General features: G+C 53.1%; 1 protein-coding gene across 3 annotated transcripts in view; it reads right to left on the bottom strand.

Moving 5' to 3' along the window:
- Window positions 1-876: 876 nt before the first annotated feature.
- Ttc28 (tetratricopeptide repeat domain 28) overlaps window positions 877-21,186 on the bottom strand; it is a 412,775-nt gene continuing 392,465 nt past the window's right edge. For 2 of the 3 annotated variants that reach the window (XM_055605846.1, XM_055605849.1), the window contains 9 exons: window positions 15,259-15,438; window positions 14,078-14,798; window positions 13,005-13,129; window positions 11,123-11,354; window positions 10,569-10,645; window positions 9,472-9,495; window positions 8,672-8,801; window positions 6,492-6,599; window positions 877-5,652 (listed from right to left, as the gene is read on the bottom strand). In XM_055605846.1, coding sequence (XP_055461821.1) covers window positions 4,094-5,652; window positions 6,492-6,599; window positions 8,672-8,801; window positions 9,472-9,495; window positions 10,569-10,645; window positions 11,123-11,354; window positions 13,005-13,129; window positions 14,078-14,798; window positions 15,259-15,438 — 3,156 coding nt within the window. In that variant the 3' untranslated portion in view covers window positions 877-4,093. The remainder of the gene's footprint in view (window positions 5,653-6,491; window positions 6,600-8,671; window positions 8,802-9,471; window positions 9,496-10,568; window positions 10,646-11,122; window positions 11,355-13,004; window positions 13,130-14,077; window positions 14,799-15,258; window positions 15,439-21,186) is intronic. The other variant, XM_055605848.1, reaches the window with a different exon arrangement.

Here is a 21,186-nt window from a genome sequence, read left to right as displayed (position 1 = left end):
CTCGGCTATGTAGGGTTAGGGCTTGAAGTCTCCCTTTATGACGGGACATTTCTCAGAACTGGATCGTGTGCCACTCTTCCCTCTGTGTTTTGAGGCTGCACAGTTGTCAGTGGCACCCAAATGTAGCCTTTCTGCTTGTGAGTTCATTGTGAGGTGGCAGGCCTGTTTTCTTGTGGTTTTTCCATTCTTAGTTATGAGCTACCCAAGGCTGTGCTGTGCTGTGCCTTGCAAATAGCACATAGATTAGTGTGAGGCCCTTCTGTCCTCTGTCGGGCTGCACCTGCTTGCCCCACTTGGCCCACTCATTTTACCAAAATTTTGTTCTCCTTTTTCTGTACTTTTATTATTGTATTTTTCTTCCACTAATATATTTTTGTGCTTATGCATATTTAAGAAACTATTTCCTTCTGTTCTGACACAGCACGTTAGCACCAATGTTCTATATATTGCTACTCAATATTTTTGCTGTTACCTGATGGGACATCACTCCTTTCAGTGCTTATGTTCTCACATCTCGCTGTCCCCGCTTTGCTAGCATTGTGCCTCTCCACACAGAAGACTGCTTTCTTCTTCCTGGAAAGCTTCCTGAGATGGGGGAATCAGCTAAACCCCATTTGGTGTGTTTTCCCTTCCTGTCTAAGTAACTATTCAACAGCACATAGCACTGGCTCTCTACTGACATTCTACAAGAGCCAAGTGTTGACCACCTAAGCTTCTATGAATGGCTAGAGTGCCTGGTGCAAGTGTCCCTTGCTCCCCTCCGGAAGTCCCCTGACAGGGTCATAATTGAGGTGCACTCAGATGTGTGCTCATGCTGCCCCTCTGGAACTGTGGAAAATGAATAGAGACTCAGAGACAGCATTTAAAACTGACAGGCTCATGCTTTAATAGACACTGAATCACAAAGGAAGGGCCAAGCGCCCGCAGCCTCAATAAAAATATGAAGTTCTTTTTACATGGCAAATTTTATAATATAAAAAGTTTAATGCTGTCTGGAAATTGTGTAATTTACAAAAAAGTCCATGTAGGCCAAAGGTGGCTAACAATGCATATAAGGAGCGTGAATGCCAAGTGGGGAGGTGCCCAGAACGGGGTGGGTGAGTGCTGGCATGGACATCTCTGAAGGAGGCGCTACAAACAGGCCCAGTTCACAAGCATACGTACAGTCAGCTCACATGACACAAACTGTGAGGAAAAGCTGCACTGTTGCCGTTTGGCTCCCCACAACGTGAACAGCTAAGGCTCACCAAAGCTGCTGTGTGTGTGCTGGGGACAGCTGGGCCTGTGGGCAGCACCTCACCTCCCATCAGTGTGCACTGATTTGTTACTTTTAAAAAAGGGAGGAAGGTGAGACCTGCACATTGCTGCAGAACAATATGTGTCAAAGGGAAGCTTTTGTAGGTGATTTTCTGGTGTGTTTACAGTTAGGGATCATTACTAGTGAGAACTGGGGCAGCTGAAGGCCGTGCTTTGTGGTCCCACTAAGCTCCAAGAGGAAGCTGCTGCTTGTCTGGGGCATGTCTTTGTCTGGTAGAACAGGGTAGAGCATTTAAGAAAAAATTTGTTAAAAAGTTTTATTTCCTGAGCTTAAGGGAACATCTCTAGACTACCAAAAGGGGAATGGAGACTACTTCTGTAACTTTGATCTATGTTGGGTGGCCCCTCCCACACAGGATGAAGAGCTAAGAGCTAGGTGGGAGCCGCCTGCACCAAGTGGGAGCCTCCTGGGCCAGTCGGTCTCCCCTGCTTCCTTGAATGCCTCCTGGCTGTGGGAAATTTTCAGTTGCATTTTCTGTTGCGTGCACCAGGACTCGTCAACCTTTCCTTTAAAAGGGTGAGTAATAGGTGACGTCAGGCTTTGTGAACCAAGAGGCAAAAATCAAGACTTGTGTTGTAGTTATTAACCACTTTAAAAGGTAAAATCCATCATTGGCTTATGGCCAAAACAAACAAAACCTCAAACTCATTCACTAACTTTAGCTTGTGGGTCACGGTTGCCAACCCCTGACCCATACAGAACTCTGAATCATACAGTCTCTCGTGATCCGAAATGTCCCTCTTTACGATGTAGCTGAAAACTTCATTTGACTTCATTTCACGTGCATGAAATCACCAAGACCGACATGATGACTCAGATCTGCACACTGGTCCCATCGTTTTGTTAACTTTGTTTTCCTTCATTGAAACTTATATTGAAGACAAATAAAAAATATCCCAGGTACTGTTGGCTCTTCAGAAAACAACGATGTACCTAGGACGGCACCAGGGCAGCCTGGGAGTCCTCCTCCATGGTTTGACAACCACACTTGGTCTGAGGGGTTGGAGGTATTCGCTGATGGTGGGCTGCGCCCTGGACAAAGCACAAAGAGCCCGGCTCCGGGCACTTGGGGGAGAGGCTGAGGTGGTGGCTGAGGACAGAGCCCAGCCACCTACATTTGTGCTGAGGTTGATTCTCGGTTGCCGAGGACCTGACTTTGCAAGTGGAATGCACAGTGCTGGGTTTGGTTTTCATTTGCTACATGGCGAGTTAGCTCCCTGCTAACGTAAGATAGTACATGCTGCCTCGTGAAGTTATTTCTCTCCCAGGGCTGGGGCCAGCTTAGCATGTGACAGCCTTATTATTGTTGGGTCAAATGCAGAATCCTCTATGCCAAAACTCACTAGAGTAACACAGAACCAGTTTTTAAAAGGGCACACTGAAGCGGAGAAAGCAGTCAGTGGCTATAGAGTGAGGTCTTGGCTCGGTGTGGTGGTGCAGGCTGGGGCAGAAAGATTGCTGCAAATACGAAAGGCTTTGGCTTTGGGCTAAAGACCCTGCTTTTAAAAGCCACAACCAGAAACAAAACCGAAGTCAGACCCTACTCAAGGTCAGGAGTGCCCTTGGGGTCATGATGCCAGGCTCCTAGACCCCTGTGATGATGGCCTTGGCCCAGATGACTGCCTTCATAGTGAGGAGGGAAGGGCCTTCATCTCAGTACTGATATGGAGGGCTTCCCCTGACCTGGTGGTGTTGCAGCGCCTGTACAGACTGACCAGGTTGATAATGACTTAGGTGGTGGCAGGCAGTCACAGGAGACCAGCAGGGCTGTGGGCCCTGGAGATGGAGAGAGGACAGGTTTGCAGGGAGAAGAGAATAAATGCAGCAAGGCAGCTGATGAAATGGCTGGGGTTGTGGACTAGCTAGCCAGGGGACTCTTTTTTTTTTCTTTTTTTTCTCTCTCTCTTTTTTTTTTTTTTAAATAAGGAAATTGAATAATTTCAACATACCCCCAGTAAAACTTGATTACTACTTATGGATGGATATTCAAAATTTGACATTTAAAATTTCTTGAGCTTTTAAAAATAACAGCTATAAATGCAAAGTACTATTGATAATAAAACCAAGTGTTCATCCATGTACAAAAAAGGTCAGTTATGTTTTAAAAGCACAATGTTGTGTTTTAAACCACAATTGCATAGTTCTAAAATGCCTGGACAAGAATACAGATTTTTTTTTTTTTTAAGAAAATTCAAGTTTGGCCAACAGTGGGGTCAAAGGGCCCCTGGCCTAGCTCATGGGAGCAGCTGGGGACGCAAGCGCTTTCAACATGAGTTATTGCATTGTGGCTGTGACTTCGGTATCCACCAAATGGCTACAATTTAATCACAAAGAATCGGCATTTTAAAAACCATAGTTCTCCTTTTGGCTAATGTAGTGCATCAGTGCAGAACTTAACTTAGAAAGTTATATGTCCCACCAGCACCTGGAAGCCCAACAAGAGCTGTTTGTGCTCCTGTAGGAAAGATATGCATAGAGACTTGGAGGCAAAGCCTGTGCCGCCTTCCTCCCACAGGTCCTGTGGCAGAAGCATATCCAAGACACAAGCAGGAGCAAAGGGGCAGAGAAGGCACTGCCATTCCCACCCTATGCAAGACCTGCTTCTGACGAACCTGGCCCCGTGGGTACAGTGGCATTTGGCACGGCAGGGACCTTGCTCAGGGAGCCCACCTGTCCGAGGAGAGATGGTCTCAGTGGCTGTGTGGGTGACTGCACTAGGTGAGGGGCCTGAGGCTCTGGCTGTCCTGTGCACTGAGTCAGGGGCAAGAAGATGCTTTAACATTTGGAAGAAGGGAAGAGCCTCCCTGGGGACAGGAACTTGTAACCGTTGGACAGGGGCAGTCTCAGAGGGCGTGTGGCAGCTGTGGTGCTGAGGCCACCAGACGTCAGTGCTGCTGTCTCCGTGCACCAGTGGCCGTTGGTGGGGACTTTGGGTGGCACCTCGTCATGCCTCTGCATAGGCAGCTCTTTCAGTTCCAGCCTGTCTGCCCCGCCCTCCTCTTTGCCATGCCGAGGGGACAGGTTTAGCAGGCTAAGGACATCTCTTTTGGATGTCAAGGCTCCCGGTGCACCTCGGCATATTTTCCGGGGGCCTCTGGGGGGCTGGGGTGTGCTCTGCCAGAGCATCTTGAGGCTGTGCACTGCCTGCACCTTCTCATCGGGGGCATCAGCTGGACTGGAGCGGGCAGAGCCAGCTGAAGAATAGGAGAGTGCAGGAGACGGCGCACTGCACGCAGGAGATGTGTTCCGGGGGGACTTGGAAATGTGAGCACTGTAAGGAGAGCTGGGGTACTTGAGTCTCAAGAGTGGGGGGTCTGCTGGGGAGGCTGGCGTGTCGCGGCCAGGTGACGGGTGGCTGCTGCTAGGAGGGCTCAGGCCATCCTTGCCTGACACCTCAGATGTGGCAGGGCTGCTCACCTTGGGGAGGGATGAGCTCCTGGCTGGGGGCTGTGGTTTGACAGTGAGTGGTGACAGCTGACTCCTCTGATGGGAGAGGACAGGCTTGCTGAAGGCGCTGGTTTCAGAAGCCCTAAAGACTGTGGTGCTGTTGGGTGCTACCATGCCATCTTCTCGGTCAGGGCCCTTGCCTGCTGGGCCACCACTCCTCTGCAGGCGCTCTACTGCCAGGAGGTGGCTTTTGGTCTCCTCTAGGATCCTCTGTGCCAGCTCCTGGGGGCCGAGCTTTGGGGCACTCTCTTCCTGGGACTTCACAGTGCTGTCAGTCTCTGTGCTAGACTGGTCCGACTCACCCGTGTCTGAGCTTGCCAATTTCCCCACCTTCTGGAAGGGTGAGTTTGGGCTGGGGATCAAGGTCATCTTTACGGGGGAATTAGGAGTGCTGACACTTCCCTTGGAGCTGACTGACAGCCTCACACCACCTGGTGCCCTGACACAGGGCTGCTTGGGGTCTGGGGAGAAGCGTGCCTTCCCATCGCCTTGGTAGGTTGCCAGAGGTTCCATGCTGATGATGGAGAATCCCTCATATTCTTCTTCTTCCTTGCTGCCCCCACGTCTGGCCTGGGGGGACAGCTGGCGCCGTGGCAGGGTGGCTCGTTGTGGCTGGGTGCTCTTGGCCCTATCACAGTCCTGCCGTCCTCGGGGCGCCCCACCTTCCAAACCCGCCTCGGGCTTGGACACAAAACTCATGGAGGAGGCAATGGAGCTGAGGCTGTACACAGAGATGGCATCCGAGGCAATGCTGTCTGCCCCAGTGGGCGAGAAAGGAGGGTGCTGGTAGCCCAAGGGCAGAGTGTTGGACACAGACTGTGCTGATGCCAGGGACTCCAGGGAGGATGAGCTGTCCAGGCTGAGGCGCTTGGGGAGCTCAGTGGAATCTAGGTACAGAACATCCAGGCCAAAGGGCAGTTAGGATTAACATCAGAAGCAAGCAAAGACTTACTAGGTAAGTACAACTTGAATTAGTCCTCAGTCCTCATGAACAAGAAGAGGAAAACCCTAGGACTGGCCCAGCACCGGCCTCAGCCTGGGCAGCCCTCCTCACCTTCTACAGTAAGCCTTAGTTCTTACTGTTCATGTGAATGTCACTAGTGAGCTTGTATCCCAGAGACGGTATTTAAGGCTCGTTTTCAGTGGACATATATCCTTTTCCAGTGCCCTCTGACCCTGCAGTACCCACAGGGCACAGAGGTCCTCTTTTGCCCACACTGGCCTCTTCCCAGACTCCTAGCCCGCTGCCTCAGCAGACATCTCAAAGATGTGCTAGTTCACAGTGTGCCCAAGACAACACTCCAGCCGCCTCCTCCTGATGCTTTCCCAATGTCTGTCCAGTGCTGCCTTAATCGGGCACCTGCAAGCCCAGCATCTCCTCAGCCTGTCAGTTTGGCTGCCCTCAAACTATGGCCGTTGCCAACTTATTACCCCAGCAGCAAGGCCAGGCATGCCCCCTGGTCCTAAAGGACCTTCTCTCACGTGATGTCTACCCACATGGCCCTCGAGTAGGACAGCATGTCCTGACGCCATGCTGTGTCCCATCAGCCTCACCATCCCCCAGTCTCGCCCCCACGTTGGTGCTCCTTGGGCAAGCTAGCTAAGGAGCTTGCTGCCTGTATCCCGCAAGGACGAGGCTCTCCAGAGCAAGGAGCACCGTGATCTTCTTCCCAGAAGACTCTACCACAAACTATCCTTTAGAGGTACAGGCAGGGGAGGTGCTTACCGAAGAGTGACAGCAGGGACTGGAGTGCAAAGTGGGTAGTGCGCCGACTAGCCTGTTTCCCGGTTTTCAGGATCACTTCCTCTTGGCCCACTTCACATAGGTCAAAACCTAGAGGAACAGGGAAGATGCTATATGCTGTGCACGGCCCTCACCATGGGCGGCATGGCAGGGGTGCCAGTAAGTAACCAGTTGGGATTTCCCAGTTGGCTGTGATCAGGTCAGGCTGCCTTTCCCAGCCTCGCCTGCTGATGTGGAATTTTGCCTGATTTTCTGTAATTTTTCCAGAGTTAGGCTCTGTGAGACTGGACACTTAGCCACAGAACAGTCTGCTGAGACTCTCCGAGGCAAATGTGGCTGCTCTACTCAGCACTGGGCAAGACTTCACGCACCCAGGAAGTAAGGACAAGGTCTGCCTGCATGCCCTCCATATCTATTGTCCTTGGGGCTCTGAGATGTTTGTCTACTAAAAGGGAGGCCACCTTTTGTGCCCAAGGAGGCTGCCAGCTCCCATCCTATGGGTTTTAATGAGCTTCAGAGTGCCACAGCGGGCATGAGCTTTCCCGAGAGGCTGGCTAATGAGCTATTGATGCTGCAATTGATGTTTCAGAGACTTCATAGGCACGCCACCTGTGGTCCTAGCTCTTGGAAAACTGAGGTAGGGGCATCCCTTGAACCTAGGAGTTCTACATTAGCTGAGTATCACAGAGGCAGCCAGCAGGCACTCACCCAAAGTGTGCACTGTGGCCAAAGACTATCCTCAGAAGAGACCAGCCAGGCTCCTACTTGAGATATGAGCAAGCCTGCTGAAGACTGCGGTGGGAAGGAAAGGGAGCTTGTCTGACTCCTAATGCTAGACGAAGGGGACTGGAGGGCCCATGCTCTAGACTGAGGTGCTGGCCATTCACCAGAGGGGGCTCAGTTCCCTTTCTACTCTTGTTGGGATTCTGACACTCATTCCCTTCAGAATGAGGTTCCCCAGAAGACCTACAGGGCATTCTGGTTGCTATGGAAAACTCTCCTCTCTGGACTGAAGAATTAACAGGAGTCCCTCATATAAACCATCTTTTAAAAAAGTGTTTGTGTAAATGAAATGCTTCAGATAGAATCCTCTGCTTTTTCCAGAGACTAGAATCAGCTACTCCCAGCACCAACAGCTCTGTGCTGTGTTGGCAGAGAGAACTTAGCCGAGGATGGAAGGACTTCTGGGATCAGACCTGCCACATACTGCTCTCCTCTCCACTCTGCCTCCAGGAAGGACCAGGTGTGTGTGTCCCCTCCTGAGCTCCAGTTTAGAGGTGCATAGGACACTAGTGGAACAAGCTCCAGGAAGAGCCGGGGCAGGGCTTATTTACCTCCTGGATTGCTCTCCATGACACAACTGGTAAAAGGGTTGGAAACATAGTGTTCACAGATGTGGAGGGCTGACTATACCATGTCACACCACTTGGTTTTGGCCTTGCTGAGAAGGATAGGGCCTCATCTTCCACTGCTACACCTGTGTCACTGTCACAAAGGTGTCTGGATAGTCACCACAGAAATGAAGACAATCGCATGGGGTGGACCCAACCTTTCCTCTTTGCTTCTGCTGGCTTTTGTGTTGATATAAACTCACCAGAGACAAATACTAAGTAGCCCAGCTCAGAGCGAGCACCAAGCGTGCATTTAGTTTCTCCCTTAGATATAAATTATGACTGAAGACAAGTAGCCAGGTCCCAGCAGGACAGAGTGAAAGAATGTGCAGCCCTGCGTATCTGATGGTCCGGTCCCTGTGACAGTGAAGTCACACTGGCATCTTCCACAGACGGTCTTTGACATCTCCCAGAAGCCTCCTTACCTGGCCTGGAGGCCCTGCCCTAGGCCTGGTGTGTCCCTTCCCAACTCTAACCTTGTGCTGCTCTTGGTCCTCTTGTCCTCACTACTAGTCTCTGAGGTCCGGCCTGGCCACTGTCCCTTCCTCTAGTCAGCAGCCCTGCTAGAGATGTGGTAAAGCTTGTGTCTGTCCTGGTGAGGTGAGGACAGACTAGAGGGGACATTGTGATGGAGGGAAGTGGGCTGAGGCTTTAGCATCTTTGGTTGATCTAAATCACTGGGTTTTACCCAACAGACAAAGGAGGGAAAATGAAGTAAAGAAAACTAAAACAAAGTAGCTTTTATTTTAAGTCAGAGGTGCTTGTTCTTACCGAGAGCTGCCAGGAACTCATGACACCCTGGGAGCCGCCATAGCTGGACACTGAGGGAGACCGGAATGGGAGCAGAGGCAAAGTCCTGTTCCTTCTCGCAGGCCTGCAGTTGAACCAGCACCTGATGGAGCTGAGGGAGGGATGGACAGATGTGAGCACAGGCCTGCCAGCCTTTTGACCACCCCACCTAAGCCTCATGTCACCTGTCATGTATTGTTGACCTCTCATGAGATCTGCAACCTCTGAAGGTCCCTGTACAGTGTGTTCATACCTACTGCCCTCAAACTGGTCATGGACAGTGGCAAGGTGCTGTGAGAGCAAAGGTGGAGGAGCCTCCAGGGCCCCTCTCCGCTTCAACCTCTGTCTTCCCTAAGGCACGGGAGAGGCTGTGGGAGTTGGGGAGTGGGGAGAGCTGGGACTGGCTGCCCCTCTGTTTTTACTGACATACTTAGTTAAGGTCTTTCAGGTCTTGCACAGGGTGGGGAAGATTTGAACATTGGTACAGCACTCATAGAAGAGTTTGTGTGGACCGGCTTGGGTGTCACTGAACTCTGCTTCAGGGCAGGGGTGTTCTGCCTGCATATGTCATTGATTCTGCCCCTGCTGCTCTTGTGGAATTTGAGAGGTCAAATCAAGGACAGAGTGGAACAGGAAAGGGGTAGGCAGAACAGAGGAGGGGACAAGCCCCAGCCCAGAGCTCTGTGCCAGCGTGCGTGTGCATAGACAGAAGCTCAAGAGCTGCAGGGTACTGGGGTGGGTGGGCTCACCTGACAGCAGTTGCTACTTAAAGTTGTACTCACCATTCCCACCATATTTTTAACAGCCTTCAGCCAGCAGAGTATAAGAAAAAGAAAGAAAGAGAGAGAGAGAGAAGAGAGTTTAGATTCAAGCATAGCAGTTATGCACACAAGCTGATCACTGCCTTAGGAAGCACTGCACCAGCCTGGCTCTGACTGGAGAGGAGCAAGAGGCAGCAGGGGGGCGGGGCACAGGAGATGAACACACAGGAGATGCCTTGGCTAGTGTCCAGTTGTCCTGGGACCCATAGTGAGCAGACCCAAACTCCTTTGTTCCATGAAAGCAAGAAGCATAAAGAGCTGGCACTTTGAGGCTCTTGGCCTTACCTGCAGTGTAGGGAATGCAAATTCTGCATTCTTGTCTGGATGTTTTAACATGCAATATTCTAGTAGTGTCCCCTGATGCTATTCAGCAAGCAGAAGAGGCATGCTAAATTATAAAACCAGCAGGACCTCAGGGAAGCCAGGTCACCAGCTAGTTCTGTGTTCCAAATAATGGCTTTCAACATTCCCAAGGCAGAGGAGTCTCCAGGAGCCATTGAGAGTGTCTACCGTGAAGTCCATACAGAGTACCCATACAAGCACATGGCTGAGATTAGCTGATAGATCTCAGCAACACACACTACTGACCAAGCTATAGCCTCCAGAATGACCAGGAAATTACAATGCATCCTTGGATTCTCAGTGGCCAGAAGGAAAGTCAGGGAGATAGAGAAGCCAAAGGACCCTATTGGAATGGGGCTGCTCGGAGCTCAGAATCAAAATTCTAACCCCTGGATTCCACCCACAGACCCTCAAAGCTGTCCTTGGGCTGGCCCAATGCTGAGATACTGGTCAGTTAGCTGGGAAAGCTGGGTGAGGTGCCCAGTGTGAGAAGACAGTGAGTGGAGGGTTCAGGAGACACCTGGACCAGAGGCAAGGCTGTGAGCCCTAAGAACCTGTCTGTAGACCCTGTCTTTTCAGAGATGTTTCCCTAGCCCTTTCTGTTCACAAAGGTAGGGAGGCTACATTCTCACATTCCTGACAGGCCTGTCTGGGTCCGTCCACTGTCTTTCCCTCCAGCCTGGCCCAGCCTGCTTTGAGCACCTGGAGGTACTTACCCGGCTGATAAGCTGTTCTCCTGTCTCTGAAGCTGTGATGAGCTTGCACAGTGCTTGAAGGGCTGGGTTGGGCAGACCTGAGCCAGGAGAGAGAAGCAGATGTCACCTTCCAGATGCTCAGCACTGAGAGTAATTTGCTACAGGTTGGCCAGGCCAAAGACATGTCCCTGAATGGCCTGGGACAGGACCATGTGGCCTCCAGAGAAGAGGGACCCTAACCCTGTACTTTACTCTTCCATAGTTATGTTTCCATGATAGCCTATTCCCTGGTAGTGGTGCTCCTGTGTCACCCTAATTGGTCTGTGGTTTTGCCAGAAGCATAGCTGCTGATGACAGGATCTGCTGTGGCTATTATTTTTCCAGGACCACCTCACATCCCCCAGGAAGGGACAAAGCCCAGGTAGGGCCACTATACTATCATAGACAGGAAGGCTGGGTAAGGTGAGTATCAGCCATGCATCAGTGGCAGTGGCTGTCTGGGACTCTCTCACATCTGAGAACGCTTCTAGCTAGAAGGTCCAGCATCCTTACGACCCAGTGCCATGGCGGCTTACCCAGCAGGGCCTGGAGGGTGCTACTGCACTGCTGCAACCTCTCGCCTGGATCTGAGGTCGGGAAGAAGACGGCTGCTGGCAAACCACTGGCAGCAGGGTCCAGCCGGAAGCCCACAGCAGTGAGAAGGGCCTGCCATCCAGGAATGCCACCCACTTTGTTCTCTACACTCTGCTGAGATGTGTACATGGCATTGCGCTGCCCATTCTGGATCCGCTGCAGGGACTTCTCCACCTGATGGGGAACGAGATAGTTAAAGACCTAGGTCAGCCCTCTTCCTCCTCCTAGGGCTTGGAGGAAGCCAGTATAGTGGTAACTGCTGCCACCTAGAAAGGCCATTGGCCAGACCTAAGGACATGATGCAGAGATATCACTAGGCCTTAGGCATAGGGGGGTGTGATGATCAGGATCTGGTCATCAGAGCTGCAGGGCTTGGGCAAAAGGAGGGGTCTGCAGAAAACAGCCTCAGGTCAGAACCTGCCCAGCCCTGCACCTGATCAGTCATAGCTCCTCTCCACCCTGCCAGTGCCTGCCAGGTCCTTATTTTCTGTTGAGCTCTGGGATTCCCCAGGAACTGTACATGTCAGTCATTTTCTGCAAGCTCAGGGATTTCCCCAGGAACTGTGTGTCAACAGCACGGCATGTCTGCTCCCTAGCTGGCCCATCAGGCCTCTCCCAGTGGACACCTGGCTCTGTCCTGAGATGTCTCAGGCCCTGAGGCACACATGTCCCCACAGAGGCTTGCAGACTGTTCAGCACATCACAGCACAGATATGTCTAAGGGAGAGAAGTGTCCACTTACAGTGGTCAGGAGTGGTTGTCCCTGAACAGAGGGCCTGGGAGGCACGTTGCCTCCTACTGTTACAAGAAAGTGTAGCAGGAAAGCTTGATGTGTGTCTCTGGTGGTTACCATGGCGGAAAGCAGTAAATAAACCTGCAGGAGGCCTCGCCTTGTAAGGGCCTGAGAAGTAGCTGGACAGAGGAATGTGGGGAAAGGGCTGTCTGCTGCCTAAAAGAAGCCTGCAGTGGCATAGGAGGAGCGCTTTGGTTGTGGTGGGGCCCAGGGTAACACAGGAAGCTAATGGCTCAGCATCCTTGGGGCTGCTCACAGCAGGGCTAGGCTCCCCTAGGTACAGGGCATGTGGGCAGCCTAAGGTTTAGAGCCTCCATACAGACCCGAGTTGAAGAGTGATGTGCACAGAGAGCCCCAGACCCAGAGTGTGGGGTCTGAGGGGCCCTGCTTGGGTCTTGCCCATGGGATGAGATCTTCACACAGCCAAGGAGGCCTGCCCACCTGGACCCTAGCCTACCACTGCCTACCCACTCCTGCAGCAGGTCCTCTGAAGCTATAGTGTCTGCTTTAGGCCTGTGAGGTGACCACAGATAAGTGTGTGTCCATTCGACATGGGTCCCAGCCTGGGCCATAGTTGGGTTGGGAATGACTGGAAACTGCTCTGCGTTTTCAGCAAAGGGAAAAGATGGGACACATTTTGTGTCCCTGTTTTCCTTTGGGGGCGAGATAGCCTTTACCCCCTGCTCCTTCTAAGTGGCTGTCTTAACTGATCACTTCTAAGTGTGCAAGTACATTCAGGCCTCACAGACACTAGGGCTGTCCCCAAGGGCACAATCAGCCCTTTCCTAAGTGCAGGGAAGGACTCTGGTGATGAAATAAGGTCTGTCAGCTGCTGGGGTCTTACTGCCCGCCTGGGGCTCATTCCCACTAACCCACCCAGAGACCTTGAAGTGTCATCTCCTTCCCTTCCTCCAGGCAGGAAACTGAGCATCTGAATCTGGCCACCTTGCCTTGTGCTGGCCCCTCATCTTGTGCTAGCCCAGCTGGCACAACCTTGCCCAGGTTCCCCCGAGGGTCCCATCAGCCCTTACCAGGTGTAGCAGCACTCGTAGGGCGTCTCGTGCCCGCTCCGGGTGCTGCAAGATCTCCGTGAGTGCCTGGCCAATGAGTGACGAGGGGCTATTCAGCTTTACATCAGTCCCGATAAGTGTGAAACCTGAGGACAGCACAGAGGTACGGTACCTAAGGGGACAGTACTGCTACCCTAGCCATTTCCTCCCAACAGCTTAGCAAGAGAGCCGGGCACTGGAGAGTGTGTTCTCAGTCCCTGGCCTCTTGAGCAACCATCCTGCTTGGCTGGCTGTGAGCCGCAGGAAGGTGCCTCCAGAGCAGCCACTGGCCTGGGCACCCTGAAGCTTTGTCAGAGGCCCTGTAGGATAGAACTTGGGACAGGAACCAGCAACCACAGAATAAAGACACCTTGTTCCTCCAGTTCAGAAGGAACAGCCCGAGCTAGCATGAAAGTCCAGACCAGCTAAGCAACAGGAACGCAGCCATCTCCTTCCCGAGCCCCTTAGCTCCTTTGCCTGCCTAGAAAAACCAGTGAATGCCACTTTCAAACAAGTAAACTACCCCCAGGAAGCTGGCACACAGGGCAGGGAGGGTCTGGCTTCTTACATTGATGCTGTGGGGCCTGGACAGGACAGGTGTGGTCTGACACCAGCACACATGCTCTGCCAGAGCAACGGCATTACATGGCACAGCCATGGTGAATCCTTGTGCTGACCAGGTGGAAGGCCAGGGCTACCCTGAAGGAGCCATCATGGCTACCAGGGACGCGGAACTGCAGAGGGGCAGGGGACTTCTACATGGTACACAGTCCTGTCTGTGTCTTCTAGTGGCCATATCAAGGCTCTTCCCCACACCCAACACTGGGTTTTAAGTTAGGTGCCCCATGACAGACACCACTGTGTGCTGATGCTGAGAGCTGGGCATCCATTCTGAAGGTGAACTGCTCACTAGTCTGGAGGGTGATGGCTGAGCCCCCAGGGGCTGAGTATGAGGCCCTTGGCACCCAGAGCCGCCCACTTCCTGCCCTTCCACAGCTGCAGAATGAGACTGGGGGGACCACCCAGGGCCCCACTGACAGGCTTCAGCTCCCTACCTGCCCAGTTGGAGGGGTGTGAGAAGGCCTTGCTGCTTTGCACTGCCTTCATGGCCTCACCCAGGGAGGCGCTGGCCTTTAGACCATTCAGCAGGGATGAGTAGAAGGCGTGAATGAACATCTTGGAAGCTGCTACTGGCACTGGCCACAGAGCCACGAGCACACACTGTGCACCAGCAGCGAGGAAGGCCCGTGTCAGCGCCACCAAACCATCTGCTGTGACACGGCTGTTGGCCTCCTGAGAGGAGCTGAGCACCACCAGCTTCACTGAGAGCCGCAGGTCCAGGAGGTCAGCAGCAGTGAGGAGCAGCTCCCGCAGTGGCGGACAGTCCGAGATGCTTTCTACATCGCTTGCATCATCCTGCACCCGCAGTGACTCGGGGATCGTGTAGGGGTGGCCGAAGGAGCTCTTGCTGCTAGCGGGGTTGCCCTCCGTGTTGGGGGTGAGGACTAAGGCTGACAGTTTCCAAGAGACGTGGGTAGCAAAGTGGACACACTCAGCCTGGGTCAGGGCACTCATGACCCTCTCCTTGGTGGCCATGCTGCCCACAAGGGGCTGGCAGCCCAGAAGCTCTGATACCATGTATGCCTCCTCCTCTGCTGAAGGCATTGGCCCCCACAGCCACCTGTCCATCACTGCCGATGGGAGCTTAGGGTTGCCTATGACAGCTGCCATGGCGGTGGAGCTGGAATATGTGGGTGGGGTCTTCTTCAGGTGACACTACAAGGAAGGAGACAGTACTGTCAGCAGGGCATCTGGGGTCCCTGGTAACAATTCACCCTAAGTTTCAGCATCTTTGTGACCCAGTGCAGCCTGCCCCCTCAGATACCAGGACAAGGTGGTGAATGTCAGTTTCCTGGTGCCAGCAGAGTAGAGGCTTATGGAAGCTGGTATCACCCAACGCCTAGTGTGCTGTGTGAGCCAGGCCATGTCAGGGATATCAGCTCACTTCCCATCTGGGACCTGGAGTCAATCACCTGGCGATTTCAGTTCTTTCCCTCTGAATTATTCCACCTCTTGAGAAGGTTATTATTCAACAAACTAAAAATTAGGATCTCCAAAAGCACTGAGGCAGAAACTACCCCATATGAAAAAAGTGTGCCTGGGTCTGGGTCGTGCTTGCTAAGCCCACTCTTTCTTCATGCTGCATGGGGGACCCCAGAGCCAGGTAGTAGGTTACCTTGGAGTGCGGACCGAGTGAGCGGACAGACGGCACAGCCATGAGGGAGAAGCGCTCATACAGGTACTCGTTGGAGGCACTGCCCTTCAGGAGAGCAAAGGGGACAAGGTAGAGCTCCCCCTCCAGGACCAGGACCAGCTGCCGGTGCCGCCCCACAGGGCCACTTGAGTGCATCAGGCCCTGCAGAGAAAGCACAGGGCTGATCAGGGTGGGCAGCCCCTGCTCCAAGGTCGCCCTGGTCAGCTCAGGGCAGTCTATGGAGACTGCACAAGCTACCCTGTAGACGTGTTGGTTGTGTGCCTCAGAGCGTGGGGCTTCTTTGCGTCTCACTGGGAGATAGGAGTTTAGGGGACAGTCTGTCAAGGTCTGAGGGTAATCTGAGGTGGGAGACAAGAGTCACCACCCAAAGAAAGAGCAACTGCCAGTGGGTCCAGGCATTTTCCTCTGGAGGCTGAGAATGAATGCAGAGGGACCTGCCCCAGAGGTACCCCCAAGAACAGAGTGGGAAGGATATGCTGGCACCAGGACTTGGGTACATGCAGCGACCCCCCTTGGCAGCAAGGACTCCATGAGCCTAGTGAGTCTCCTACTTGATGAGCACAAGGCTAAACACTTGCAGCCAGGAGGGAAGATTTGGGGTCAGGGTTATCTGAGGTCCGGGGACCTTTGTGATGTTTGGGTTTCAAAACAGCTTCCCCCAGGGCCTGACTTAGGAGGTGCTGTCTCCATTTATGACCTCTGGGGATGAGAAGGTGTCAGAGAAGCAGCCTCTCTCCTGACAGAATTTAGCACGAGGGCCTGGGGAGGTCTGTGTGCAAGCCGCAGCATGTAGGGACCTGCTCACTTTTCCCCAGAGGTGGCCTTTCCAACAGGGCCTTGATGAACAGTGAGAGTGACTCTAGAGGAAAGCCATCTGTGAAGATGACCAAGCACCCAGGTGTGGTGATGCAGACCCATATTCCCAGTATTCCAGAAGGGGGAGGCAGGAGGATTGTCGTGAATGCAGTGTGAGCCTGCACTACAGGGCAAGACTCTGTATTTACATAGGAAGTAGGGAAGAGGAGAGAGGGAGCCAGTGAGTGAGCCAAGTGCGGTTGCTGGTGAACAGAGATGGACTGAAGTGGCTGCAGCATCGGGACTGCAGGCAGGAGGTCGTCTGCAGACATGGGCCTGGCTCCTGGGTCCAGTCTGACTTGGTGAGGTTGACAGGCTGTACCCTCAGGAAGCGAATGTGCTCATCTGACCCAGCTGCCTGCTGCCAGGGGCACCTGGCTGAGGGTGGCTGAAACGCTTACTAACTCAAAGTGACAAGGGCCTAGTTCAGGCTCTACCACCCCCAGGGCTTGCATCCTGTTACATTCTGGCTAAACTAAAAGTATAAGATTAAATCACTGTATTTCTTGTTTGCTCTAAAAGCCATTTTTCAAGAAGAGCTAAGCGAGCTGCTGTGTGACCCAGGGAGTATGGTCATGGCTACCCCAGAGCTGCTTGGGGGGGGGGGGTAATGTAGGGCTGTGGGCATCTAGGCCTCGTGCACACTGAGGCCGGGGCCCATCCTGTGCCCACTGTACACAGGCCTGCCCATGAGCTTACAGTCTGTGTGCAGAAAAGCAGTGCACATAAGAAGGCAATTAAGTCTCAGCAGTGTTAGCCTGACACCGTTACAGATGTGCAGAATGCCAGTCTCAGAAGATAGCAGTGCCAGTGTGGGTGCCAGGCTGTGCTCTGCACTGGAGGCTAGAAAGGGCCAGAAAGGCCTGGCTCAGGTTAAATGAGCCCCTTAAAATGAGAGCAGGAGATGTGAGCAGGAGCCAGATAGCAGAGGGCTTGACAAGGGCAGGGTGGCCCACTGTGCCTCATGACTCAGGAGGCTCTGGAGAGGAGGGCCCACCAGGAGACAGACCCAACAGTGCACTCAGAAGAATGGAGGAAGGGCTTGCCAACACAGGAACAGCCAGCAATCTTGGCTGAGCCTTGGGGTTGGGGATGCCATTGAGCCTCACTTCCTCATATTGCTGCTTGGATCTCCTAGGATGCTGCCTCCTTGAACAGCACCCAGTCTGGCCCAGGCCTGGGCATATGAGACTTCATTCTGATTGTGTAAGAGGAGGAGGGAAGGAGATGGGCTGGCTGACCATCTAGTGCCAGCTCCAAAAGGAGGTGTGGGGAGCTAAGAGGACAGGTGGAAAAAAGGCTGTGTGGACACCCTGCCCTGCTCTCACCTTCAGGCCTGGTTGTACCCAGGGTGGAAGGGAGGAGACGGAAAGGTGGTGGTTCACCCCACACACATGTAGGGCGGGGCGCACTGGACCGGTGTGGGTGTGGGTGTGCAAGGGCTGGCTCCTGCACTTTTCTCTTTGAGAAAACAGAATGCCCTCAACACCAGCCTTCCCCGAGATTTAAGAGTCCAGACAAGCCCACCAGGGATAGGCTTTCTGACCCCCGATGTTTTCAGGACAAGACAAGGAGGCTTATGTCCTAGAATCTCTCTGCTCCCATGGTGCAGCCTTTTGTGGGTCTAGGCAGTGCTGCCAAGCCTTGCTGTTGGCTGAGCGGGTGTGGGAGAGGAAGGTGCCACCTGCAAGAGCTGCACAGTGGCCCAGCAAGGACGGGGGCTGCCTTTGCAGAGGAAGGATGGAGGCAGCCCTTGAAGTGGCCTGTGCCACTGTGGTGCGGGGTGGAGGTCACTGAGGAGGTTGGCCATCCTTCAGGATAGACTCAGGCAATGAGGACATGTATTGTGGCCAGGCCACTCCTTAGCCACCTTACCATCAACCTTGCAGCCCTCTCCATGCTGGTCACTGCTGGCCTGCCTGTCCTCCAAGGTGGCCTAGCAGCAGACATCATGCTGTGTGGGCTGGGCACAACCTTTCTAGGTTTGTCTTTTCTTGGGCATGCGCCCATAGCTCTAGAGAGTCTGCAATGCTCCCTCATACTGATGGTTCGTCTCGCTCCTGGCTAGCCCTTTCCCGCTACCTTCCTGTTAGCCTGTGGTACATCTTTACCTCCTGACCTGACTGTAAGTGAATCAGGAAGGGAGACCATTTGTGGAGTGAAGACCAAGGCTAAGGAGAAACAGAAAGATGGGTTTGGGGGCTCTGCCTGGCATGGTCATTGTGTTCCCATTGCCTGCACCTGTTTCTGCCTGCACAGGCTAATGCTAGCATCCCTTCGTCATAGGAAAAGGGAAGCAAAGGGAACTGCAGTAGCATGGGCCACAGCACGTGTGGTAATGTGTGAGCATGCGGGTTATCTATAGGGACTCACACGTGTTCAAACAGCCAGTGGCTCGTGCCATGCCTGACTCCTAGCCACATGTCACTTTTCCATTGTGCCTTTTCCCTCTTGCCTTTGCAATCAGCTGTGTAGCTTAATCATGTAAATGACCTCTTTGGAGCATCCATTTTAAAATTTTATGTCCGGTGGAGTTGAAGCAAAGGGATATAAAGACGAGGGTGACCAGCCATAACTAGAGCAAGCCCGAAGTCTGAGGATCCAAAAGGTCCTCAAGTTTGGGCCTCCACTGAGTGACTGCCAACCTGGAGAATGTCCTGCTTCAAGCCTGCCTCAATGGCCACAGCACTGTGCATTGGGTGAGGCTTGCCCGCAGTGTAGATCTGCATGTAGGCAGAGGAGCATCACACGTGATGGGTACAGGGCCGGACACCAAGGCAGCCCTGAAAACACCACTGGTTACAGGTGGTCTGGTCACATGGGCTTCACAGATGAGTTGCTCCCCTGTCCCCTCCACCGGAAAGGTAGACCACACCACAGGTGGTTGCTTTCTTTAACACCTTTGATTGAACATGCTGGGGTACCCGACCTCTACCTCCTGCCGGCCTTTGACTCCAAACTTTCTCTGTTGCTCCTTGGTGACATCAAATGGGATCTGACTGAGCATTTGCTGATGGCTCCTGGATGGAACACGGTGACACAGATGCCCACCCTGACAGCATAGGCCAGTACACTTGCCAGGAAATAGATCCAATCAAAGGCTGGCGTCCCCCACAGCAGAATATTCTGTTCCACCTTCCATACTATTGGGCCTAGTCCCCTAGCAACAGGAGCACAGCTAAATGAAGGCAGTTGTTAAAATAATCACATGCTCCACATGAAGAGGCCAGCGGTTAGGCTTGCATCCATGACTCCTGTTGCCAGGCTCCAGTCCTTATCTGTGGTTTCTGTGAAAATGTGGAGGGGACAAGCTGGCACCAGAAGCCAGTGTGACTCCCAAGAAGGCTGGCAGTGTCATGTCGCCCTCTGGTGGTCTCTGGAGAGGTGTGGCAAGTTTAAAGGAGGACATAGGGTCCTTCTGGGCCTCCTGCTGGAAGGGCGAGGGCAGGGGGCTCCTGGAATTGATGGGTCATCCCAGCTGCTAGGTTGTATCCAGATTCAGGGCAGCGTGTGGCTGGTGTGTCTAAGCATGTGCTAAATGAGTAGCTGTAACTGGGCACAAAAAGGGATCCCAGGTTCTCAGAGATCCTTTCCTTATTTAAGACACAGTAGATTCTTCTGTCTTTAAAATAAACTTTGAGTAGAGTCTTGCCATGGCTTACAGGGTCCTGTGTCAGAATCCTGAGTGCTGGGACTGCAGGATAGGCCCCAGGCAAGAATGTCTCTGGTTAGCAGCGGTCACTCAGCTCTCAGGGTTTACGTCAGAGCCCTACACCAGCTGAGCTCATCCACTGTATTAAACCCCTGACTTACAAAGGAGTCTTTTTAGATTTCAGGGAGTCATGTTTTGAGTCGTGACATGAAGCCACAGCCTGTGGACACAGCCCTGGCAGGTATCTGGGAGTCGGCAATCTGACAGCTATTTAAAGCTGAGACCACCCTTTTTTGCACCTTTGCAGGAATATGAGGGTGTGCAGACATGGCTTAGCACTTACTCTGGGGGTCATAGAAGAGAGTCTGGGGGGGCCGTCTGAGGTACACCCTGCTGACTCCAGACTCTGGGAGCCATGGGGGTGGGGCTTCCCTCCCTGGTGGGAGTTGGGAGCTTTTCCCTCAGCTTCCTCTGCTAATTCCATAGTGGGCAGCTCAAGTGCTGGTTTCTTAGGGTGAGCAGTACCTCCACAGGTGTTGCCAGAGAGGGGGCTGCCTGAGCTGTGGTCCAGCTGTGGGTCGGCAGGCATGTACACAGGAAACCTGGCCTGCAAGGCTATCTGGCTTGAAGCTCTTGGAAAGCCACCAGTTTGCCACAGGCGACCATAAAATCCAGTACATATTTTCTCCCTAGGGTCCTTGGCTTTCTGTGCTGTAGCAGATCAAATGTGCCTTTGAGAACAGCCCTATAAACTATCAGGTGCCCATATGCACTAGGCCTCACACCAGCTGTTGAGGACATGAAGCTGAGGGATGGTCCTAGCCTTGACTGGGGAATGTGAATTGAGTCAGAAGCAAGAGAATGAGAAGTAGGCAAGAGCCAAGTCCTGAGATAGCATGTTGTGTGAAGGGCAGAGAACAGGGGACAGGGCTTCGGGATGGAGGCCTTGCTGAGCTGAGCAGAGGTCACAGCAGCTTTCCTTTTTGCACTATCTTCCTCCTGCTCACCTACGACAACTCAGCATTGATGAAGCAGAAATTCAAGCAGCTAGAAGCAAAGAATGGAGGAGGCTCAAGCAGGTGAAGAATGGGGAGTGCGGAACCCCACACGGAGTACAGAGGACTGCCGGTGGCAGTGGGAGGAGGGAGAGAAACACAAGTCTTCCTCAAATCAGCAGGGCACTGTGAGCCAGAGCCTTTCAGGGCAGTGTGGCGAGGGTAACGGTAAGGAGGACTGCATAGCATGGAGGGAAAGAGGGCCTGGGCCTTTCCAGAAGGTTGCAGTTGGGGAAGCCTGAGTGAACTTGAGGAGGGGCCTGGATGCAGTTTCTCTGGCCAAGTGACAGTCCCTGCCTGCAGCCCTGCTGCTTTGTGAACTTTCCC

The sequence above is a fragment of the Psammomys obesus genome, unplaced genomic scaffold (assembly GCF_907164565.1).
Source record: "Psammomys obesus unplaced genomic scaffold, mPsaObe1.curated_primary_1811, whole genome shotgun sequence".
NCBI lineage: Eukaryota > Metazoa > Chordata > Mammalia > Rodentia > Muridae > Psammomys > Psammomys obesus.
This window is presented reverse-complemented; position numbering and strand designations above follow the sequence as displayed.